The sequence below is a fragment of the Platichthys flesus genome, chromosome 11 (genome assembly GCF_949316205.1).
Source record: "Platichthys flesus chromosome 11, fPlaFle2.1, whole genome shotgun sequence".
Lineage (NCBI taxonomy): Eukaryota > Metazoa > Chordata > Actinopteri > Pleuronectiformes > Pleuronectidae > Platichthys > Platichthys flesus.
The window spans coordinates 16,594,987-16,620,759 of NC_084955.1; the positions used below are offsets into that span (position 1 = coordinate 16,594,987).

General features: G+C 43.3%; 1 protein-coding gene across 1 annotated transcript in view; it reads left to right on the plus strand.

Moving 5' to 3' along the window:
* kcnn3 (potassium intermediate/small conductance calcium-activated channel, subfamily N, member 3) overlaps nucleotides 1-15,075 on the plus strand; it is a 44,982-nt gene extending 29,907 nt beyond the window's left edge. The window contains 4 exon segments of the mRNA XM_062400208.1: nucleotides 3,817-3,932; nucleotides 9,599-9,726; nucleotides 10,907-10,976; nucleotides 12,088-15,075. Of these exon segments, the coding sequence (XP_062256192.1) occupies nucleotides 3,817-3,932; nucleotides 9,599-9,726; nucleotides 10,907-10,976; nucleotides 12,088-12,495 (722 nt within the window). The 3' untranslated portion in view covers nucleotides 12,496-15,075.
* Nucleotides 15,076-25,773: the final 10,698 nt, after the last annotated feature.

Here is a 25,773-nt window from a genome sequence, read left to right on the forward strand (position 1 = left end):
TCAGCGTGTTTGGCATAATGTCTTCCATTTAGAAAGAGGTGTTTGCCAGGATATGACATTTATGATATCAATAAATTGTTAATACCAGGATTGCCATTTTTTTTTTTTATAAGTAAGGGAGTCCTATTTCATATGGTAATATTCCCTTCAACAAAATAGCATTTCATTAAGCCTGTCACTGCTGCAGTCATCATTTACACACATTAAGTTTTAGTTTTTGTGAGTGTGTTTTGTTAATCCCCCAGAGAAAAATAAATAATGCTTGTCTAGCCACCTGTCTGGCACGCCCCCTAACAAATCGGGTAAAGTAGGCACTGAGGCTGTCATGTCCTAAATGTGCTGGAGACTATCACAACAGAGAGCTGCCCAGAAAAGCAGACTGGGCCTTAATGGGAGTTGGCCTTAAAGAGACAGTTGCTACAGAAAATGTTTAAAGATGTTGCAGACAGAGGCTGAAAAGAGGGGCTGCAGCACTGGACAATATAAGCCAATAATAAGCTGTTTATTGGTGGCTGGTTGAGGCACAGCAGAAACTCTGAGAGGGATTATAAGAGCCTCAAAATGTACATCCCATTATTGTTTCGTTCAGTTTCTCCGATTTTTATGCTTGGAGCGTTTTGAACATTATATTTTCCATTAGTTGCTTTCAGCTTCCCAAAAGCTACTCAACAACCAATATGTGCATTCTTTATTATTCACTGTATCTCTCTCTGCACTTGCCAGCTCACAACAGAATGTTTGTGAATAAAAACACTTTCATAAAGACACACACTAATGCACATTTGTTGGGTGAATCATCCAATCAGTGTTTTAGTGATTAGAGTACATCTCCCCCTCTGGTGGATACACGGTCGTCCCAAGCCCGCTACAAGCTACAGACTGCATCCTCCACACAACTTGACACACACATACTCTTAGTATGACTCCCACAAACCCTCTCCTCCCCGTCACACACATACAAACACGCTCTCGCTTCACTCTTCAGAGTTTACTGAGTGGTTTGCAGAGAATGGTGAGGCTCTTGTGTGAGGCAGTTAAACTCTGTTGAAGTGAAGTGAATAAAATAATTTTATAAAAGACCAAGGGGGCCAGGCCGAGAGGGGGCAAGGCATAATCCTTGGTTGAATATTATTTGAATGAGTTTCTATAGGAGTGAAACTGCGTGTGTTACTATAACAACATAACAATGTTGGAATATACCACTGCCCTGAGGCCACTTGGGGGTGTGCAAAGTATAAGTGAGTATATGTGCATGCTTTCATGTGTCTGTGGGGGTAGGTGGATGGTTGTAGGGTAAACAAAAGTGAAATGTTTAAATTAACATTTCATTGCACTGGAGACAGAGAATGTTTATTTTCTACATTAAAGCACATATTATATAATGCAATGAATACATGTGTATGTGTGTATTCACATGCTTACATCTTAATTAATACACATTAGCTGTAAATCCCCTTATTTGGCATGTAATTAAACATGTTATTAATGTTTTTATAACAAAATAATTGTACACACATATGACATATTATACAAATATGCATGTTAATCAATTAAATATTATAACTATAACTACCCCTGCAGGATTCTGTATAAACAGATAAATGACGGAAAAAAATTCTATAATAATGAACTGTGTCTTTATAGAAGTTTGAATGGTTGAAAAATGCTCTATAATAATTAACACATGAAATATATCTGTGTGAGCACATTACTGTTATAAATATTTAATAAATGTGCGTAATACTGTTTATAACTGCTAAATAGGGATTTAAAGACAAGTGACACTTGTGAATGTGAGTTCATGCAACAGTTGTTCTGTGTCAGTCATAGAGATACAGAATATTGTGTAAGCAAAACAAATAACGACAGTGGCATCCGAAAAATCAAAATTGGCCCGTTTCTTAAATAATATAAAAGAGTAGGAACTATATTATAATATATGAAAATTAGCAAAAGTCATCTAGAATAGAATTATTCAATAGAATAAAAGTAAACACAGGTTTGGGGTATGAGGTTCCTATTGTTTAACCATTATTTACGTGGAACATGCCCCCCTCTTTTCTCTCTATGACCTGTTAGGGGAAACCTTTTTTTGCATGCAGCTAACAAATGTGATTTTGATCAGGAGAAAAGAGGCTATTACGCTGTTCCCCATTTGCCTGAGGTAGATGGCAGTGGTGTAATGGAGGGAGTGAGGGAAACACCCGGGCGTATGAAACAAATCACAACAGCACAGCCATCATCAGCCATGTCACTCAGTGGAGATTGCACAGGGAACCCTGCTGGAATCAAATGGATGCAGGCGTCTACGCAAACAAACTGTCGCACGTACACACACTCTCACTCTCGCATGCATGTGCATACACACAGAGCCGTCCTTGACAAACCAATCAGCACCCCACTGTTTCTGACCGAGGAGGACAATTTTGAAACACGCACGCAAACACATGCACACAGCTGGGTGCATGCACGAGGCACGACACTTGTACATACTGTGCTGCAGGAATCCTCGGCTCCGTTCCCTAAAGCACTGACATATAAGAATGCTCTAAGGGGTTTCCATCGGCCCTCATCATATTTTATTTATAGTTGTTGAATAAACACAAATAGAGTAGATGAGTGTATAGACGTGGGCACTAATGCCTGTTTGTTACTGAACCCAGCCAAAGTTATTTTTGGCAAACCTGTGTTATCGCTCACGAGTCCAGGATAGAGCCTCGGCTATTTCCTACAAAATGTGGTTTGTGCTCCCTCCATGTCCAACTCCCCGCGTTTCTCTCTTGATATCTCTCCTGGTCTCTTGCTCTCTCTCTCTCTCTCTTTATCTCTCTCTCTCCCTCCTTCTGTGTGTTGCACAAACTCAAGGAAGAAAGAGCACTCATACATTTCCATTAACCACTATTAATCTTAATTTAGTACTTATCAGATATGTGACCTCATTAACATTGCTTTCTTCTCCATCTTCCATCCTGTTCCACACACACACACACACGCACACACATCCTCACCTTCTCCGTGCGTTCATCCCTCCCTTCATGATTCCTCCCTTCACCATTTATATTTACTCATAGCTCTTCGCTCTCTTTATCTTTTCCTCCCTTCTTCCTTTTTTCCCTCTCGGTGGCTGCCCCTTCAGAGGAACCTGTGAGCACCCGACAGCCCCATTGAAAACAGTGTCTAATCTGAAAGTTAATTAAGTGTTTCTTCCTCCCTGTGTTCCCAATCCTCTTCTCCTCTCAAGCATGCCTTTCTGGCTGAGAGACTGCTGTCACTCTCCTCCCGAATGAATTGGCCATATTTTACACGTGGATCAACCTGGAATACAGATGAACTGTGTTTTAGACTTTGACGCGTCCTGCAGACCTTGAGTCCCCGTTGACAGAAGACTGACAACATGTAATTCAGATTGACAGCATGTAATTAAAGAAAATGAGGTAGTGTCAATTTTTGAAGTGTTTTCATATCTATACAGGGCATATTTATCTGCTACGTATAGCGGCAATATAGAGAGGATCTCACACCAGATGGATTTGGAGTGAAAATAGACTTGGCCTGCCTTTCAACATGAGGAAATGTGGATCTGGAACAGAGCTATCCCCCCCCCTAATCCTCTCCTCTCTCACTTTCACTTCTCCGTCTGTCGTGCAGCTCCCTTCCTCATATTTGTCCTCTCTCCGTTCAATCATCTGGGCTAATTCCCCCGGCCAAAAGCCACCCATTTACCAATTCCTCCTCTGTACTGACTGACTCAGTGCTCTGCTTTCTCCTCCTCCTCCTCCTCCTCCTCCTCCTCCTCCTCCTCCTCCTTCTCCCTCTCTCAGGGCGCAGGCTGTACGGCTCTGGTGGTTGCCGTGGTAGCCAGGAAGCTGGAGCTGACCAAGGCCGAGAAACACGTACACAACTTCATGATGGACACGCAACTCACCAAGAGGGTGTGTAGCCTTGTGTGTTGTCGGTGGTATGAATGGGTATGTCGTCATGTTTCAGAAATCAGGCGAAGCTACTGTGTGATATCTGTGTGCATCATCACTGGGCATTTAAATATACTGTAATTTGGTAAAATTACATTTTTTTATGGTATTTCCCTCTCGGGTTATTTCAGTGATTTGGGTATTTGTCCCCTCACCGACCCTATTTCACACTCACCAACTTCTCAATCACACTACCGCCATGTATTGTTCTGACAAAGTGCCATTTCTTTTGAGCGAGTGAAGGCAATGAAAGGTCATCTTCTCTTTCTCTTTTCTCACTCTCTCTCCGTTCAGCTCCATCCTTTAGTTTTTTCTCCCACTTGAGCATCCCTCCGCCCTCCCACCGCCCATCTCCTCTGACATTTGTCTCTTTCACAATGAATCCCTGTCTCTCACTCTCACTATCCATCACCTCACCTCCTCTCCTTCCTCCTCTCCTTGCTGCCTTCCCTCCATCTCTCACTCCTTCCCTCCTCCGGTCCTTTTCAATTTTTCATACAGTTGAAAGACTCCCAGATTTTAAAAATAGCTCCCGTATCAAATATGTAGGATACATTATGGCAGCAGGGTATGTGGGTGATTGAACAGGGCAGGGTGATCAATAATTTCACCATGGATATAACATCAATAGAGGGGCCAAATCACTTTGTCTCTATTGGAGCCAAGCAGGTCAAGCAGAGAGTGTTTTCACGAGACATTTGTACGTGCAATTCTCACAACCTGGAGCTCAGCTGACCGTGTGAAGCAGCTGTAACCACAGATGTTGTCCGGTGTACCCCAATTTAAAAGATTTTTTTGATAATGACCATGGGATTGTCATATTTAGCACTCGTGACGCCAGTGTCAGTCTGTCAGTCCAGACAAAAAATCTCTCAGCAGCTAGTACTGGGGAATCACTGAAAATTCCCAAATCATAAACCTGACATAAAGTTTAAGATTTGTAAATGGATAATAATGTAATTTAACTTTAAGTCAATGCAGTTCGATTCATTGAAAAACATACAGATGAAACTTATAATCTTTAAATTATATTAGCCCTTGGAGGAAACATTTTTTTGTCAGTGAATGCATTACCCAGTCAATTAAATCACAATCTTAACAAAGACAGGCATCAAATGAGGGAGCTGCCATTCAGCTGTCTCACTTGACACAATACAGCGTGCTGCTCGGTGACATTTCCTTTAAAGGCTCTGTAGTTTATGCAGTGGTAATTGTCTCCTGCCCTCTATTACTGAGAGACCAATGATTGAAGCTGTTGTAAGCACATTGATTTACATGGCTGGGGCCATTCTCTGCAATAACATGGTAACAAGAGCGTACAATCACTCAAGTCTTTTTAATGAATAATGCAACGATAGACTTCATCATCACACACACACACACACACACTCACACACACACTGGGTTTCTACGTAAGCGAAATGGGTTTCCGTCCCTTTGAAGGATTAACAAGAATGTCAATTAAATGTCAATTAAATGTCAATCATTGAAGCTGTTTGGTTGGTAATGTCTGTGCTTGATGTCAGCAGCGTGTGATCTGAAAAGGAAACCCATACATCTGCAGACTAACCAACTGATTTTTAGCACTATCTGTGTGGTAATTTCAACACAGCCTGACAGATATTTCAAAAATATTCTCTCTAAGATAATCATCCTCTGATTAACTGACTCACCCGACAGGCCTGAAGTTGAAATATTGTGTGGAACCTTCTCCGGGAGGATGATGAGCTTTAAAGAACATCGTTCAAAGTTCACCGCACGGGGTTAATTCTCATGTAGGGTTCAGTGGAGTGGAGTGTTCCCCTCTCTTTGATAGGATTGACACGGGTGTTAATTGAATAACACTTAACATCCCTGAGTCGAACCATGTGTGTGAGGATTTGAGTGCTGGTGTTTGCTGCCGGGAGCCTTGTTGAGCGTTGAAGGTGCGATTTGAAAGGCTGCCACTCTGGTTGCAGTTTACAGAGGATCCACCCTGTAGTATTGGTTGGTTAGAGCGCTGCTGGAAATCCACCCGGTCAGAATATCGCCCTGGATGTTCACAGTGGAGTGAAGTGGTGTCTCCTTAAGAGAACAATAAGCCCATTGCCAGTGCAAAGAGAGAGTCTGTTTCTGAGGTTTGCAAGCTTTTTAGATTATGTTGCAAGAGTTGAAGCTGTTAGGCCTCAATTAATTTGCACTCAGGGTGTGTACGCCGCTCCCACATTGGACCATTGGTTAATTCGCAGCATTATCAGATGTCCCTGTGGCATATTCAGCCTCTTCACCCGCTCTGAATATTCAGCGTGCACTCTGCCACCCTGGCCAAGGAGGAGGTGCTGCAATGCCTTCCAATGTTTGCACCACCAGTCAAATGGGAGCAATCGAACCCCCCGAAGATTTCTTCTTAGCTCGCGTTCACTCTGCCCAATAAAAATAACTCGTCTTCTGGCAGCCTTTTAATTCACTAGCACGCCAGATGGATCCTTCTTAGTGGAGACGTTATTATTTCAATTCTATGAAAAACTCTGTGAACCCTCATTGATTGGTTTGATCCTTGAGTGAACCCTTCAGCTTCAGCTTTAGATGTTGGGATGAAACTCATTCAGCATGTGTGGCTGTGTTTGTGTCTTTGCCGTTTTTGTTACCTCTTTATGACCCTTTCCAGCACAAACACTAACCTTGTCTGGACCAGTAATCCTCACTGGGACCAAAGCTTCATCCTAATGCAGCAAAACATCATTTCTGAGCTCCTGGTTAAGGTTAGGGGTCAGGTGTGAATTATGTTGGGTAAGGTTAGGTATGAATTGGCCAAGTTTATAAACAAGGTTTTTGGTTTGGCTGTCCACACTGAATGGAAGTCAAAGCAAACTCCTAATAAGAAAAGCTAGGGACTTGTCTCTTGCCCTCACTGTGCCTTTGAGTCAAAGGTCAGAGCAGGTAAGGCCACGTGACACCATGGCAACGCAAATGAAGGGAGAGGTTGTTGCCAAGGTAATTGGCCTGTTTGTTTATGTTTTCGTCCCCTCGACAAAACCTCATTGTGTCTCTAGCACCAGAGCAGATAATTGCTAATTGCATACACAGGTCATTAAGGCCCTTCAGGGTTGAAAGGGCCGGGTCCTTCAGCTGATGGTAGAACAAGCCATCCCTACGAGAAATCAAGAAAAAGCACAATCCCTTTTTTTTTTCAATTTAAATAACAGATTCGTTCATTCTTTTTTTTTTATCTATGACGTGGATTCATGCTCCTTTTACAAAGTAAATCACTCTACTGTTATAATCTATTATATCACCCGTAGTAACCTCATTAACATACTTTAACTGATTGATTGTGTTCCTTAATGTGTCATTTACTGAGGAGTGGAAATCCCTTGTATGAAGAGCGCGCACATGTACCTACCATAAGGTTCGCCATGTAGGGAACCAGCCAGAACACGTCTTTGACCCAAACCAGCCATATGGCTCCCACATGGTTGCCCAAGCACAGGCCATATGGTCCCGGAATGGCTGCCGCTGGGTTTCTCGTGGCGTATTCTTAGCGGCTCATGTTGAGTCTCTTACACCCGATAATGGTGTTGTCGCCTCAGTCTAAACCTGAACTCCCAGGAGGAGAGAGGAAGAAAATAAATAAAGAGGGGACTGGGGGATTTGGCTGTAAAAAACAATCGGGTATTATCGCTGCCTGGTACCTGCACATGAAGCAGCTCCAAGGGTGACTCTCAGCGACGTCTAATTAATTGTCCTGTAGCGGTGTCTCTGTCTCCCACTGCGCCGCTGGACAGATGTTGGAAGTTGGCGTGAAAACGTCCACTGCGAGCCACTCACACAAGATGCCACCATTCATCATATTTCACTCACCCTGCAGTGATTAATCAGCTGATAAATGGGATTTGACATATCAATTTACCGATGGGCCTGTAGACAGAAGGGCTATTAAACGTGCTCTTCAGTAACCTGGTGATTAAAACTAGAGGAACTGTGTTTTGCTTCAACATAACGCAGACAAATTACCTCTCTAATCGTTGTCGCTGCTTCCTTTCCGACTGAGGAGGCAGTTGTGATTTGAAGTTTTATGTTAAAGCCTCCTATTTACAGCCATGTTGACTTTGGTGCCGTGGGCTCACTGTCAACATGTCATGCTTGTGAGGCCAATTTTGGATCCTTGCTGCTCTGTTAGTGTCTTGTCTTTTCTCTGCATGGACACAAGCTCTGTAATCCTATTGACATTGGACATGGGGTGGCACGGTTTACCCCACACTGCCTGCTCAGATTTACATTCAAATCATATTTGTCACGGCACAAAACATTTTCTTTTTGTTTCCATGAGATTTGCGTACTATATTTGAATGTCTTATCCGTAAACACGCTGTATGCATGTACAAATTAATAACTGTGATGCAAACCGTCATGGAGATTGACTGGTAACATGGCAAGGCTCTTATCTATTGGCTCTTTTTGGGGTTGGACTTCCTCCTGTCATTGAAACAACATCTGCAAGGGCCCAAGGCCTCTTGCTCTCTTCATCTGCAGCCAGCAGCGTGTGTACGTCTGCATGTGTGTGTACGTGTAGGCGTGAATGTGTGTGAACGGTGCTTGACTGCGGTGGATGGCTGCTGATTAGCCAAGCTGCTGGGGTCTTTTGTGCTCCTCAGACGGGGACATAATTGTTCTTTGTTCAATGCTCAGCATCTCTTTGAAGTCTCTCATTCAATTCATGTCCTCAGAGATCCTCGCTCCCTTTCTCTATGGTGTGCACCCGCGTCTTTGGCACCGAGTGTCAAACCCCTATGCCGTAATTACATAGCAACCTATAGAGACCTAGGGTGCATGAAACACACAGGAGCGGATATGGTGATAAATCGATATAGAGGAGTCCTCATCTTCGTCCACACAAGTTGACCTGACGCCCATATTGACATTTTGAATCCCAGTACTCTGGTACAAACTAAAAGCCCCTGAAGCCTGTTCATGAGGAGAGAAATGGAGAAAAACAACCACCCTGCTATTGTCTCTGATGACACTGCCCATATATGAGCACCATTACATAGGCTGTTTCTCTAATGTGTCTCCTCTGCGGTGTTGAGCGTGTGTCTGCGACAGCTCGTTCAAGACCGGCGACTCATTCCACTGTTGTTCCTTTCAGTTGTTGTCATAATTAAATGATCACTGGTTTTAATGAACCATCGAAGCGCCGAATTACTTTCCACTAGCTAAGATAATGCGGCCCATTTGAGCTGGTCTAAGATGTAAAGTGGCATATAGACAGAACAAGAGGGTGCGCGTGTGTGAGTGTGTGTGACTGTGTGTGTGTGTGTGTGTGTGTAAGTGCGCGTGCTAGGCACAGAATCCTGTTAGTTCTCATTGCCAAATCTCCCTAAGGACAGAGCTGTTTGTGCACTCATGAAAAGCATTGGCAAGCCAGCCGGTGTGTGTAGAGAGACACAGAGAGAATGAGGGCAGCCTTTAAGAGGAGAGAGATGCTTGGTTCTGTGTGTGTGTGTTTCATTTTGCAGGGAGACAGTGGAGAGTGATGGTGAACATTTAAAGAGAACAGGGATGGGTAAACCTGTTGCCGGCTCCAGTTGCCAACGGAGACCTGTTGCTAACAATACTTGTGTGTGTTTGTGTTTATTTTGTGCGAGCAGATAAAGAACGCGGCGGCCAACGTGCTGAGGGAGACGTGGCTCATCTACAAACACACCAAAGTGGTGAAGAAGATCGACCACTCCAGGGTCCGCAAGCACCAGCGGAAGTTCCTCCAGGCGATTCACCAGTGAGGCCGCATCTCACGTGCACCGCCCCACACACACACACACGCACAGTCACGCACACAGCACGGCTGCTGAGCTGATGAAGCCTTCGATTTCAGCTGTACTTTCTATCCACCCACAGGTTGAATCAACGCTGATAATCAGATAAAGTGCACGAATCCCTGTGCGCACGTACACACACACACACACACAGAGACACACAAAATTAATCATCATCTACTAAAGGGCAGGCTCACTACAGGCAAATACAGTTGTGGGACTGGAGTGCATTGTGTACGATCAAAGACATTTTGATCATGGTATAATCTATATTAAAGAGTGTTCATTTCTCCTATGTTATCATTTAGTTCTATTTGAACGGCCGGGAAGTGGGAATACGTTGAGAAATGTCTAAAAGATTTCCCCACCCCCTCCTGTCTGTCATCAAAACAAAGTGGCCTGATAATGTTGCTCGTTGCTTTGATCGTGAAACAGTCGAGACTTCAGAATGTTAACAAGTGCCTTCAAACAGCCGAGTCAAGAGAGTCTTTCAACTCTATACATTTTTACATAGTGAGGCTGATCCTGAATCTGTGTGCACAGTAACGTGGATTAATGGTCATGTGAATAGGTTTTATGATGGAGAGCTTTAAGGCAATGGAAACAGCCTGAACTTAATTATAATGGAGGAAGCCAAAGTGGTTGCTTGATGAAAACACATATGAGACCATTAGTTCGCTAAGTGTTGCATTGTGTGTTGAGAGTCAGCCGAGTCCTATCTGTAATTAGACTGAACTTATAGTTATTTGACTCTATATAACTGCTCTATTTAGTATTTAATGTCATTCCAATTAGTTTATTTCCACGCAGAGCTTATTCCCTTGAGGGGTTTCTTAATATTAACCACATTGTTTAATTTACTCCAGAGCTTAAGGTCTCAGTCCACATTAAAGTTGTGTGTATTTTCACCTGCATTGCACAATTGCAAGAGGACAATTTGTGCCAGTTGTCGTCTTTCTAGTCCACAAACACACTGCAGGTCGAAATTAAACTAGAGTGGGCAAGGTGACCGCTCCACGGTGTTGTTCTCTGGACCCGCAGGGATTAGCTGTCTGGACAAACCACTGTGTGTTTACTGGGTTTCAACTTTGTATGCGAGTGTGGTTATTTAATGTGAGTGTGTGTTTGTGTCTCTGTTTGCAGATTACGTAGTGTGAAAATGGAGCAAAGGAAACTCAGTGATCAGGCCAACACACTAGTGGACCTCTCAAAGGTGAGACACACACACAAACAAACACACACACACACACACACACACACACACACACACACACACACAGAAATACACACACACATGGTGCTCTTCATATATGTAGGACTCGCATTTCACAGACTCGTCACTTTTGTACTTAGCAACTACACCACACCACCATCCTCACAAATACACAACAACATCCCTCCGTCTCCATGATGACCTGCCTGTTTCTGTGGCATTGTGTCGCCTAGCAACCGGTACGAGTGTTGAAGCAGGGATGAGTGAGAGAGCGAGGAGGAATTGAGAGGGGGGGGGGGGGGGCTCATGTTTTTCTGTTACTGCGTGGGTGTCTGCGTGAGGAGGCGCGTGTGTGTGCGTGTGTGTGTGATTTTATAAGAGATGGAGAGATAGAGGCTTGAAGAAGTGAGGGTATGTCTCTGTGCAACAGTTTTCGCACCAAATACAATATATTGCAGTGATGCCATTTCAATGACTCCATCTCAATTGGCTACTTGTGCATTTACCATGGATACGGAGGCCAGGTTGTGTAAGACAGGGGCACTCTGCCACCGTTCTCTCATTCTCTTTCTCTCTCTCTCTTTCTCTCTCATCTCTGATTCTCTCTTTCTTCACAATTTAACGCCCACGCAGAGACTTCCCTCCAGCCTCGTTGTGATTCCAGCCTCTACTCCCTGTTAGCCGTTTTTTCCTTTTTTTTCTCGGTGTCTTACTCACTCCTCCCGAGCGTTGTTTGCCCTCTTTCCACTTTTACTTCACCGTCTCACCCCTTCAACTGCCTCATCTCAACCCATCCAAAAGAATGCGCTGAAAATAGGCTTTAATAAAGCAACCCTCATAATATTCCTGTTTACGTATTTGCAATCTGCTTCCCTTCTTCAAAGTACTATGTGTGCACTGAGTCATCTCCTCTTCTCCTCTCCTCTCCTTTCCTCTCCTCTCCTCTCCTCTCCTCTCCTCACCTCTCCTCACCTCTCATCTCCTCACCTCTCCTCACCTCTCCTCTCCTCTCCTCTCCTCTCCTCTCCTCTCCTCTCCTTTCCTCTCCTCTCCTCTCCTCACCTCTCCTCTCCTCTCCTCTCCTCTCCTCTCCTCTCCTCTCCTCCCGCAGATGCAGAGCGTCATGTATGAGCTTATGTCGGAGCTCAACGACCGCAGCGAGGACTTGGAGCGCCAGATGCTTTCCCTGGAGCAGCGGGTAGAGCAGCTCACCGCCGGCTTCAACGCCCTCCCTGCCCATCTCTCCGCCACCCTCAGCGCCCAGCACGCTGCCCTGGTGCACCTGCTGCGGGAGAGGGATTCAAGGGATGGTAGAGGATGCGGAGGTGCTGTGGTCCCATTGTCCCCAGCAACTTCTATATCCACTGCCACAGCATCCGTTTCTTCAGTTCAGATCGCGGCTCCAGCACCACTCCCGGCCCAAGTCCCTACTTTGGCCCTGGAGTCTCCTCCACCGCTGAGCTCAGAGGGGAGTCTGGAGGCGAGTCCCAACTCCAACACCTGCACCTCTAGCTGCTGAAGACAGCTCTGAGGAGAGAACATGGAGAGAGGTAGGGGACGCGTTGCTCGTCCTCTTACTTCAGACAAAAGCAGAGGGAGGAAGAGAAGGTGAATGTGAGGCGATCTTCTTAAACTCACGCTCCACAAGAGCGGGATGAAGACGGGACTGTGAGGAGAAATAATGGGATTAAGATGAAGGGCCAGTATGAAGGATGAGACATGCTCGGGACTTTGGGGCTCTTTCCCTGATGACGGGAAGGAGCAGAAAAAATGGAGACTCTGAAAGGTGTGAGGGGGAGGAAGAATGTCAAGAGGGTGAGAAATGGAGGCATGGAGGATGAGGAGGGGGGAGGAGAGAGGAGGCGAAATAACGAGGAATAATTATGTGAACTCATAGCTCCTAAATGGAATCCGCTCCAATTATTGAAAAAAGGCCTTTTACAGTCTCTGTCTTTCTCTCTCTCTTTCCTCCCCTTTTCTCCCAATCTCTCTCTCCCTTCATCAGGAATTAATGACCATGACTTTTTATGCTTATAATGTATTTTCTATCCGAATGCTATTTGTGTGTTAACGAGCATCCCTTTAACAGAAGGTTCGATCATACGACCAACATTAAAAATATAAATAAAAAAAAACTAGTGGCATGCACTGCACACACACATGCACACAAACACACACACACACACACACACACACACACACAAACACAAATTACTTCAGCTCGTCCTCCACACAGTACAAGTAAATACACTACAAACAGCATTACACAATCTTTACACAATGCCCTATTTACACACACACAAAATAAATGAATGCACCAGCCCACATGATAACACTAAAGCCTATATACTGCCAAGCACTCGATGCACTGTCAATCTCCACAGAGCACTGCCAAGCAATGTAGACGCACTGTAACAAACTCAATGTTCATCCGCACCACTTATGTTTTGTGTGCGTGAGCTAATGCAGTAGTTCAGCCTGAGCGTAGTTGTGACATTTTAACGACTCAGTCGGGAGAATTATTACAGTTGGTGAAACTACACACATCGGGCATCAAGCTGAACTAAGATGACATGATACGTGAGTCATAACAACGTCTTATTTGTGACGATGGAGACAGTAGCAGGCGATACAATCATGTAACACAACTACAACAGGACTTTGTTACTGCATTGACGGGTTTACAGGTTAAGTCAAACTGATGTTTATGTGTGTTTTTAGGTTTGCTTAAGGGAAATTAAGACTTTTGTTTAATTCCTGTGATCATTTCATCGCATCTGAAAACCTCAGATAATTAATTAATATTTGTGTGTACTCTTTCTCCTTCTGGGATAACTTTGAGATTTAAACGTTTATTCAGTATTTATTAATTTATCACATTGGCATTTCAGTCAGGCTGCTTAATTTCAAAGATGGTATCGTATCTTCTGAATGAATCACTGGCTCTGCAACTCAGAGCTTCGCAAGAATTTAATGATCCTCATTACATGTTGGTGAATCATTTACTGTAGTCCATCCACCCAGGAGCAAAGATCTAAATGTTACCCCTGAATAACAAATGATCTGCTCAGTCTTTTACATAAACAGTGCAGTCAGATTGATTGTAGGGATAACTCCTATTTTTCAGTTTAAGAAACGCTAAAATATAGATTTTTACATGAGTCATTTCATTTACCTTAAAAATTCATAACTGTGATTATAAGTTATATGTTATTGATATTTTGATCAGTGCACGGCTGTGTTGAAGACCACTGCCATTCTGTTTTTCACAGTTCCAAAACAACTCACTGTTATCATGAATGTATCCTGTGTTCAGAAAAATACACTTAATATCTCTCGCTCGATCACTTAAACTGCCATGCAGACACAGGAACACAAACACACACATGCACGCACACACAGATGCACACACACACACACACATACACCTCAACAACCAAAGTGCTCTCTCTTAAATGGACTACAATAAGAGGCAGGGACCGCTGCTGTCCCTGGGGACAGACAGATAGCAGGAGGCATTGCAGATATCTTGACAATATTTCCAAGGGAATAACTGTGAAAATGCGGGCATGGACTTGTTACAGTGCTGAACATGGACTGCTCCTCGTTGCTTTAAAACCAGATTAAGGCGGACTACAGATGAACACAAATAAACCTTATAAAGGAAAATGGCCATGACGGAACAGCTGTTCATGAAAACACACAGAAAGAGAGACAGAGGTGTATCTAAGAGGAACTGTAATGGTGTGATGGGGAGAGAAGACACAAGCCCTTTGCATTGGAGACAATATCAAACTGTCTTATAGCGACACGCTGTGGCCGGAATACTGAAATACATACGCTTGGAATATTGTACAGTATGCTGTTAACGAAATCTAGCTTTGTATTGCTTAGTCTTTTTCTACCATTATGATTAAACGCAGTTATAGCTGATATCTAATATAATTAAACTCTAGTGTTCTTCTCATTCGTCATGACAACAATGATTCTGTGCATTAACAATACTTTAAATAATTACGAACAAGGAAAGTGCCGTGTGAGGTTGAAATTATTTTGTAATTTTATTTTATCAGAGAATTAATAAAGTATATATCTATAACATTACAGCTTCCATGTTTTCTGTTTTGCTGTTATTGTATTTATGTCATTGTTGTTTTATTAAATTTGTTGTCGCTTTGGATAACGGTGATGTTTTGGTTTGTTTCTTTAGAAAAAACATTCCTCTATGAATCGCTTCGTCTCCGCACCAAACAATTATCATTTTGTACGATAACTACAAGAAAATGTTGTTTTACGTAATTTGTTAGTCACTTACGAGCCTGTTTTGTCAAGTGTCGCTGTAAACAGATTTTATGTGACTGTGGCGAACTCACTTCCATGTACTACAACTGCGATTTTCTGTACGATGCGTAAAACAGCGTAACGTTTACTGTACTGTGGAGTACAGGTTGCTTGGTTGCTATCAGGGTTGTTTTGGATTCCCTTGTTACCAGAAGTATCACAGACGAAGGCTGATAAATTAGATGAATCAATATCTTTAAGTCTTAAAATGTTAAGGAGTGAATTCATTTTCATGTTGTGAAAAATTGTCAGATTTTGGAATTTTGCGTTGGCTACGTTGATTTGTTTACTCAGGCTTAGATCGAAATGTGAATGAAATATTTTAACTATCAAATTAGGTACAGCATAATTCAGTTGATGTTGAATTCATATTAAAAAAAGCTGCTCGGGCAAATAGTTGCATCATAAACTTCACAATTGCAGCTGAGAAAAAAGCTAAAATCTGGAAATGGAATCTGTTGTTGATGTAAATAATACAATAATCAGGTTAAATTTGTTTGCTAAAACTTAATAAATTACTAAATATGTGTGTGTGTGTGTGTGCGAGCGCGTGTGCCTGTGTGTTTGTATGTGTGTGTGTGGTCATCACTGACCGTGGTGGAGACATGTAAGACATATGTATATGTCTAAGTCTTGATTTATCTTTATCATGCCAGATTTGAGGATCAATGTTCGATTTGAATTCAGTTCCAAACAGAAACTAAAATGACTTGTGTCTTAAATGAGATATTGTCATGACTCTGGACTCTAGATGTGAACTTGGTCTCTTAAATGAAGAGCATTTTAGTACTTTCCCTGTTCTCATCATGTTTAGGTTTGTGTTGGATTTTTGTTCTCCCTGAGATCTGCATTTCCTGTTTTATTTGGTTGTTTAGGCTCCTTGGGTGTTTCCCCCTTGTTTTTCTGTCTAAGTCCTGTTTCCTGCTCTTGTGATTGTCTGAGCCTGTTCCTCATGTGTTTCACCTGTGTCCGATGACACCCCCCCCCCCCCCCTTGTCGTCTTCATGGCCGTCTCATATCATCTCCCTCTTTCGCTCACACGTGAGTTCTTTCTGTCTCACACAGTGTTTTCTACAGGTTAGCCTTTCTGAGTCCTTTTCTAGTTTTCCAGTGCTTTTTTCTGTTTGTGGATTTTCTGTCAACCTTGTCTTAATTAAAGGACACGTTTTCTTGTACTTTTTGCTTCTGCATTTCTGGGTCCACCTGCTCCCGTAAACCTGACAATTAGGGTTATAGATACATGAAAGATGTCCTGGTTGTATCAAGCAGCTGGTGGTTATTATTAGTTTTGCACCTCACAGTAAACCCACAACCTTTACCTGACATTTAACTCACCAATAAAAACACACAAACAGTGGGGAGGGGCACTAACAATGGGATGATGAGGCTGCAGAAGGGATTTCCAGTTGCACGTTCATGCTCGACTACCACGTCTGCAGTGACAGACTCTCAGGTCACTCAGTCAGTTATGTTTGTCCCGTTTTCCATTTTCCTGTTATTAAAATGGTCGGATGTGTTTACTCGCCTGCGAGTGAAGCATTTGACAACCCCAGATTGTTTGTTTCAGGATTTGCATATTGTTTGTCAGACATCTTCAGTCTGAGCTGGGTGTGAATCCTTTGTTGGGTTTATAATCTTACCGCAGCCGCCGAGTGGCTTTGGAGAGACGTTTTAAGTTTTAGCACAAATTAGTGTTCTTTATAAGCAGCCAGGGAAACTGTGTGATGTTAGTTTTCTATTTTCTCTTGACTCTTTGTTTTGTTCACGTCAACAATTCTTCACTTGCTGGGTCTTGTTAATGAAACAGACGGTGGATTAGTCCCAGTACTGGATGATTACCAGTGGCACTGGAAAAAGGATATTTATTTGCTGAATCACATTATCTGTGGCTCGTCAAAATGTCTCAAACTAAGATTTTTCTTTTATTGATAGTCCAGTGGGAAATGATGAGTCACAGTCCATCCATTAATTATCTGTCCCTCCCGTCCTTAAGGGTCGTGGCGGGGGGGGGGCTGGAGCCCATATCAGCTGACATGGGGCAAGACATTGGGGCGCACAACCTGGAACAGGGACAGTACCAAGAGGAAACCTACAGGGAGAACATGCAAATTTATGTGGCCAAAGTTTTGACCATATCATTTGTGTGTGTTTGGAGAGTTGTGTAACTTTATCTCAATCCATGTGCATGCTATCAGCTTGTAATTGGAATACGAATGTGTATTCTGAATCCGAGAGTGTGTAGTCAGATTTATAAAAGTGTAAAAAGTATCTGTATGTTTGTAGATTTGTACAAGTGTCTAAGTGTCTTGCTTCAAGAGCTGGAAATACAGACGCGTCATCATTTACACATTAGAGAGGTCTTTCTGTCGTTTTCCACGTGGGTGTAGATTTTTCTTTATCCATGATGTTTTTTGAAATTTTATAAACCACTTGGAGTTCCTGGACCTGGATTCTTCGTAACATTGGTTTTCCTCAAATTTTTTAAGAACTTCTGGGTTCATCATACTTCTAAGTTCCTTCCACGTGTTCCGGTCCCGCCGGTGGTCGGGCTCAAAGCTATTTAAATGAAACACCTCCCCATTAGTTCCCACCACTGCTCATTCCAGAGGCGACGACACACCAATCTTCCCAGGGCTTATCAGGTCTGAGTCAATTTACTTGAGCATGATGCACGCAATCTCCTTAATGGAGGAAATTGATGATTTTTATTTTACTTTTTTTTCCTCTTCATGAAACCAACGTCACAGGCCCGGGTTGTTGAGTTGTGTGTGTGTGTGTGTTTGGCCCAGGGTGAAAATAAAACATAGAAACAGAGGCTTGAAGCCAGGCAGCCTGAGGCAGCGCTCTGCCAAGGGCACAGCTCCGAGCCCGATGTGATGAGCTTGTTATCAGTGTTATTTACCGACAGGCTCCACTGCCTCGGGGCTTTCATCATCTCGCTCACAGATGATGATTGTGTTGTAGAATTTTAAGGCCAAGGTAATGTCTGTGTAGCCTCGTTTTTAACATTCTGCTCTTCTCTCTCTCTCTGCCCCCCCCCCCCCCCAGCCTCTTCCCATTTTTCAGGACAACCATTTAGTCATTTCGGATGCGCTGTTTGTGCTGAGGATAGCAAACGACCCACAGACAGCTGAACTGGTACCGCAGAGGAGATTAGATTATAGGTTTTTCCTCCTCCTATCCCCGACAAATTTAATTACACTAAAAGTAAAAGGCAGAAACAGCCAGACGTGAAACAGCAGAAATCATTTATATACACATTAATAAATGCAAAGGAGGTGTGGAACGAACAAACCTTACATTTTTCTAGGCTTTAATCCAATTTGTTACATAACATATAATCTTTCATCTCAGCTGATCGCTTTCCAAAGTGAAGTGAAGTGTGTAGCCGTGGCTCAGGGGGTGAAGGGAGTTATCCACTTACCACGAGGTCGGCAGATCAATCCCGGACTTCTGTCCACATGCTGATTAAGACATTGAACCCCAGATCTTGCTGATAATTACACTTTGATTAGTGCTCTGAATTGTGTGCTAGCTTGTTTGCCATAGGTGTGTGTCGATGAATGAATTGGAGGAGGCTGAACATAAATGACATCCATTTGACAGATTGCCGCTCGCTTTGCACAGGAGCATCAGACAGTTCTAGTTGAACTCTTTACCTCAGAACAACATCATACAGATAATGTTTCAAAGCACACATTCTACCTCCACTGTTCAACTTCATGAGAAATGAAATGTTTCCTCCCTTTTCATGCCTCCTCACCAGTGACAGCCCGTTAGGTTTAGGTCCCTGTGACCTGACAATACTCTTCAACGCCTCCAGAGGATTATTTCAGATTTGACATAATAGTTCACTTGAACCTATGGATGTTTTTGTCCTTTTAGTCATCATATATCAGGTCTGTCATTAGGAAATTTCTTAAAACTTGACCGGTTGTCACTTGGACGCAAAGTCAAATTGATCACATTTCAATGGTTAAAGGTCATTGTGACCTCATGAGTCTGGAAAGAAAGTGTAGGTTGACTAAACCTGCACTGGTTGGTGGAGGCCTACACCGCAGGGCACAGTGGCTCCTCTGTGTGGATCCTCATGAGATATTCAGATTCTCCCAAAGGACCTGCTTATAAAAATAGTCTTCCGGACTAAAGGTTCATCCCCTTCATCCTAACATTATTAAGGTGACTCTATAATCTGAATTATAATCCTCTACATTATATCTCAAATTAAATCCCTTACACCTGAAAAACTCCAGAGTCTAATTATTAGGTCTCTAGATAGAAGCACTCAGACGAAACAAAGAACATAACAGTGGTTTTGTTCTTTTCCTGGGATTCTGCAGATCTCCAGGTGTTCTGCTGCTCTGTCTGCACAATGGAGTCATTACGCCTGAAAGCATAAACCTAACTGCACTGGCTTGAATGACTCGAGGACTTATTTTGTTCAGGTCTGTGTGCGTCTGTCTTTGTGAAAGGGAAAAACGATAGGCGCGTGGGGGGGGGGGGGGGGGGGGGGGGGGTCAGCTGTCGTAATCACCTGCTGCTGCTGCCCCGCCATCGTTTGCTCTGACCTGCCAACTGTAATCACATCATCATGACAACCGTCAGAGATGTCACCTGCTTCTGTCGGCGGGAGACTGTTCCCATCGCGACCACGTCCCCACTAACGTCTGACTGGGGCTGTGTTGGGAGCTGGGAGCTTCCTCGTGTGATACATGTACACAATCACACATTCTCTCACTCCCTTTTTGTGACACTAAAAGCCTTCAGACCCCGACCAATCACAGCTCACCATGAAAAAATCTAAGAGTTCCTAATTCTTATGCCTGTGTCCTGGTGTTCCCATGGCAACCAGAGTGACAGGTGCACCAACACAAACAGGTCTTTACATGTACGTGTGTGCACATGTGCATGCATGCATATGTGTTTGTATGTGACAGATTAGAGGCAGACCTTAATTCACAAGGGCTGCGTGTGTTGTGCATTTGTTTGTGTTTTGGAATTGGTGTGTGCATGTAGAGGTGGGGGGGGGGTAGCAGCAGAGTGTGCTGGTCAGATAGTGATGGTGGAGTTGCCGTGGTGATGATTAAAGGAGAAATAACTGAGAATCACACAGTGAATACACTTAACACATCACCACAGGAGCAGACAGATCACACACACACACACACACACACACACACACACACACACACTCAAACCCACAAACACACACACACACACAGATATACTGTGTAAATACATGAAATAACGGTTGGTCACTGCATTTCTTTATTGATTGTGCCCCCATCGTTACACTTCCTCATAGTTATGTCTTTATTCTCTGTACATTAAGATGGACGACATGTGTCCATTTCCTTCTGTTGTACAAAAATGAGGCTAGAATGTCCCACATGCAGGTGCCACCATTTCTGAAGTCATTTGGAATCTGTGTAGCGATCAATCAAATCACTAAAACCAAACTCATCAGGGGGAGGGAAAAAAACATCAGTGTGATAAAAACTACCTAAATGACAGAATCCATCTTTGATTTCATTAAGTTTTTTACAGTCGTCTAAACTGGACAAACTAAAGACCATTGAGTTTTGTGACAACTGAGGTCTCAGGTTCTCTGTCATGTTTGGAAGGGGAGGGTGAGGGGAGGGGTCTTCAGCTGAACATGCAACTTCCCCACTGGTTGTCACTAGATGCTACACACTGAACCTTTAATGTCCGATAAGATGTCAGACAGAAATAAGTCGAATTCAGCAACCTACGCTGGTGATGCCCCAACTTTAAAAAACTAAATTGGGTTGAGTCCGTGTCGGTCTGCCCAGACTCTCCAAATCTTCACTGCAGCACTTACATTGCATTTTACATTAAGTCAAAGTGATGTGAAAGCACATCATCATCCTTCACTTACTTTCTGCCAACTCCTCCTTCCTCTGTAGACATTTTCATTTCATGTGCACCCTCACATATACAGGCTGCACACACACACACACACACACACACATACTCACCCTTTGGCTAAAGAGTTTATAGAAATACACTTTCAGGCTTCTCCGTTCGTATTAATGTTTCTTATGTTAAGTCCATTAGAGACTTTATTGGATTAGTGGGCTCTATAACACATACACAGTCATGGAAGCAATGCATTTAATGTGTGTGTGTTGGTAAAGCGGATCAGATTACAGGTTTTTAAACCTCCACCTGATCCATTCAAGCTTTAGTGTGGAGTCAGCTTCCTGGGCATTAAGATCCATGACACACCCCAACTTTCCTGCAGTCATTTATTATTTTGATTAATGGTTATTTTTCTTATCTGTAGTTCTTTAGTGCTTTGCTCGTTTTGCTGACCACTCAAATGATTTACAGCACAGTTTTGCCATTCACCCATTCACACACATCCATACATCTATGGGCAGCACTTTCTCCATCACACATAATTCACAGTCATCAGGGGCAATTTGGGGCTCAGCATCTTCAAGCTGACTAGTGGACAACCCGCGTTTCCCTCAGAGCCACAGTCGTCACAACTTTAGAGACTTAGTTGTGGCGACTGTTCAGAAAGTTATACAGAAAAGTGGACTACGTGTAGATTTCCAACAAAGAAAGAGCTGATATTACAACAAGTGTGTGTGTGTGTGTGTGTGTGTGTGTGTTTGTGCGTGCGTGTGCATGTGTGTGTGTGTGTTACCAAGACATAGACATGTCACCATCACCACAGAAACCGACCAATACAATATAAACTCCATGGGAACATCGGCCGCCCACACTCCCCTAAGGCTGCATACAAGGGACTGTGTGTGTTTGTGTGTGTGTGTGTGTGAGACACAGGAGTAAGAGAGCAGAGGTTGTTAATTAACCTATTTTTCAAGGTGTTGAATTGGGATGGAGAGAGAGACGCTGGGATTCTTAATGAAGCCTCGCGGGAGTCCTGATTTGATTTCTCTCCTGACAGGTCTTCCTCTGACATAACTGAGCTACCCGTACCTACTGTGCATGTGACGCTCACAGTCAGGACACAGGGCCACAAATACATTTAATTCATATGTTTTTTTAAACACACGGTGAATCAACGCGCTTTGTCACATTTCATTGTGCATGAGGCAGGTCCCAAGTTGTGTCCTCTGGCTCATGGAGGAGAGTTTGGACAGATTTCAAGCTGGAGAGCCAGTTCAAGCTCTGCAGAGGTCAGAGGACAGCAGTGTTTACTGGTCCCAGCATCCAGGTGGAAGTCGAGTATGAGGTTCAAGGTATTTTTTATCATCGTAGTCCTTCTCCACAGTCGTGCCTTGACATCACTTTATCCAAATTAAGCATCTGTGTAAGTCCAGTAGCAGGTGTTTGTCTTTTAATTCTGGCCCCAACCCATCAGGAATCAAGGAGAAGATGCTGAAATTAGCCATAGCGTCATTGTTCCTATACCTCCTCTTCCTCCTCCTCCTCCTCCTCCTCCTCCTCCATCTGGTCTCCACTCTGCCCTCAGTCCCAGTACCCCATCAGCACAGCACCTCTCATCACTCACTTTAATTTCTTCTGCTCTTTTCTATCATAGCTCCCCGCTGCCAGCGCTGTACCTTCCCTCTCTCGTCACACGTATTCACTCAATGACAGACGCTGAGACGTGCACACGCAAACACACACAGACTGGATTACATTAGAATTTCATATTCTTTTGAACTCTGTGCTTTTGACCGCCCCACCCCCCCTCCCTCTACCGCCATCCACCCCTCCCCAGTTGCTAACCTTAACACTGATGTTGGTTTCCTTAGCAACCATCTGTGTCTGTATAAGACAGGAGTTTCCTTACAAGGGCTAGAAAGGATTCCAAGCAAGGGGAGTCTCTCTCACACACACACACACACACACACACACACACACTTTCACTCTTGTGACAGTGTTGATTAGCAATCAGGGTGTCCTTCACACTGACTGTTTACTTTTAATGAGCTTAGAGAAAGCTGATGATTGGGTGATTCCAACAGGAATAGACTGGTGTTTGCATCAAATTGGAAAATTCAAGTCAAATTGATTTTGTGCCACATGATGTAACACGAAAGAAATCAGTGTCAAGTTGTCCACAGGTTTCATATGTGGTTATTCTACACTGCACTGGGAAACCAATGGTCCCAGTGGAAGGCGGTTGAGGTGTTCATTTCATTTAGATGTGGTTTACTGCACTGATCACTGTGTTGATTATTCTTTAGGTTGATTTCAAACGTGCATTAAGTGCATGGTGTCTCTCATTAGTTTATCATTAGACAGCTAACAATGAAGTTTGGTAACTATTGCATGTTGTGATGCAACACTTCTTGTGTTACACATATAACAATGATATTTGCTGGTCTATGCTACCTGATATTTTGCTGTCTGTCTGTGTGTGGGGCTCTGGTGCTCTCTCACTTTCCAGAGGAATGTAGGTCAGGTGGAATGAAGCCTGTAAATTGCCTGGTGTGTGTGGTTACTTGTACAGATATCTTTGTGAGGACCAGTTTGACCATAGGCCTTGCAGAGTGAGGACATTATGGTCAAGTGAGGATATTTTGGTCAGTCCTGACTTTTTTTAAGAAGCTGTTTGCAACTTAATAATTGCTTTTAGGGTCAGAATTAAGTTTGGGTTAGGGTTAGGTTAGATAGGGCTTGAAAGGAAGCTCTCTGAATGAGTGCTATGGGGCACGGGCTAGCTGAGTCAGGCCATTAGTTGTGATGGTTAAGGTTAGGGATCATGCATTATGCCAATGATTGTCCTTACTACGATTAATAAATAAGGAAGCATGATTACACAGAGAGTCGCAATGTGCAAATATGCGTTTGAGTCTCTCGTAGAAAAATCTGACGTTGAAAAACAGATTCTTTATTTTGGATTGTGTGTGTGGGTGTGTGTGAGTGGGTGTTTTTTTTGTGAACAGACAATGAAGAGCAAATAGAATGGACGGATGAATGAATGGATGGAGGTAAAGTGACCTTGGAACATTTCTCTCAGCCCTGTATTATGCACTTCAGCACATATTTGCAGCTATTGCCAGTATTGTGCCTAAGTACATTCAAAACAGATCCTTTATATATTGATAAAACCCAAGCATTCCGATCTGCTAACTCATCAAATGCTTTTTCTTACTGCAGACATTTTCTGACAGGGAGAATCATCCATTTACCACCTGCGTGTAAACATGCACAGAACCCGATTTCCAAAATAACTGAGTGGCATCTGGCTGATGGTGAAATATTTACACATTCTCAGGCTCGTCCTCTGAGCAAACTACTGAGAGGAGTCCTAACACATTATCCGTCTCCTCCATTAGGAGCTAGTCTTCAATTAGCCAACCCAAAGCTGTGTGCTCAACCCCGCTCTGCGCCTCCAGCAGCCGGTGTTTACATCGTCTCTGCCACACTGTTTTCTCCCCTCAGCTCATTTCCTCCAATCACTTCGTTCACTGCCTTCCTAAAGTAGCTGAACAAATATTTTGGCACTTTAATGAGTTTCCCACCAAGAACAACTGCGTCAGAAAATGATTCAGTAAGCTTTACCCACTCATTACCTCCAGGAGGTTATAGTTTTTTCATTCAGCAGTGTTACATGAAAACAACTGGATGGATAACCATGACACTTGTTGGAAGGATGCAGTATGGGTCAGGGATTGATTTCTCCGACAGTAATTCATGATTCTAAAAAAAAAATCTGTTAGGTTTAGAGGACTGATATTTTGCAATGTGTATTTTTCTTCGGATCCAAATACAGATATGGATCTAGAGAATTTAGATGTGGTTTGACGAGAGCATTACTTGGCCTTATGGAGATTTTGCACTCAACTGTGCTCCTTATCTAATTCAGTGTCTTGCAGTCGGGGGTGTACAGCTGCAGTTAAAAGAGAGTTTGACCAACAGGAGGTGCAGTTTAACTGCCTCTAATTATTCACAGTGACTCCTGTCTTTCCTTTGCAAGTGTTCTTTCTCCCATGGTGCCGACACACACACACACTCACAGCACGTCTATTTAAACCACATGGTCAGAATAATTAATGCAGGACATGATCATAGAGCCAGCGATGATTTATTTCAAGCTGTGAAGAAGTGACATGACTGATTGTTCTACCAGTTGACCAGGCTTTAAACGCTCACGGCCATTCAAGAGTAGCATCCATCAAAGTGACCCTCACTCACCGAGGGGTGTGTGCAGTGTATGTGTGTGATTCTGTGAATTCACATACATTTGCGTCTATACACTAATTTATCAACTTCCTGACTACTCTGCTTGACACCAAAGTCTCTTTAGAAGTCAAACCTATCTGTGCAAACCTCCAAAGCTGCTGCACTGTATGAATGTAGCTTGTACTGTAAAGCGCTTTGAGTGGTCAATAAGACTGGAAAAGGGTTATAGAAATACGGTCTATTTAGTCCTGCGAGGTTCAGTGGTTAGCTCTGGGAACCATGAATACAATGCAAAACAAATGTTTAGGTTTTACCTGAACATAAT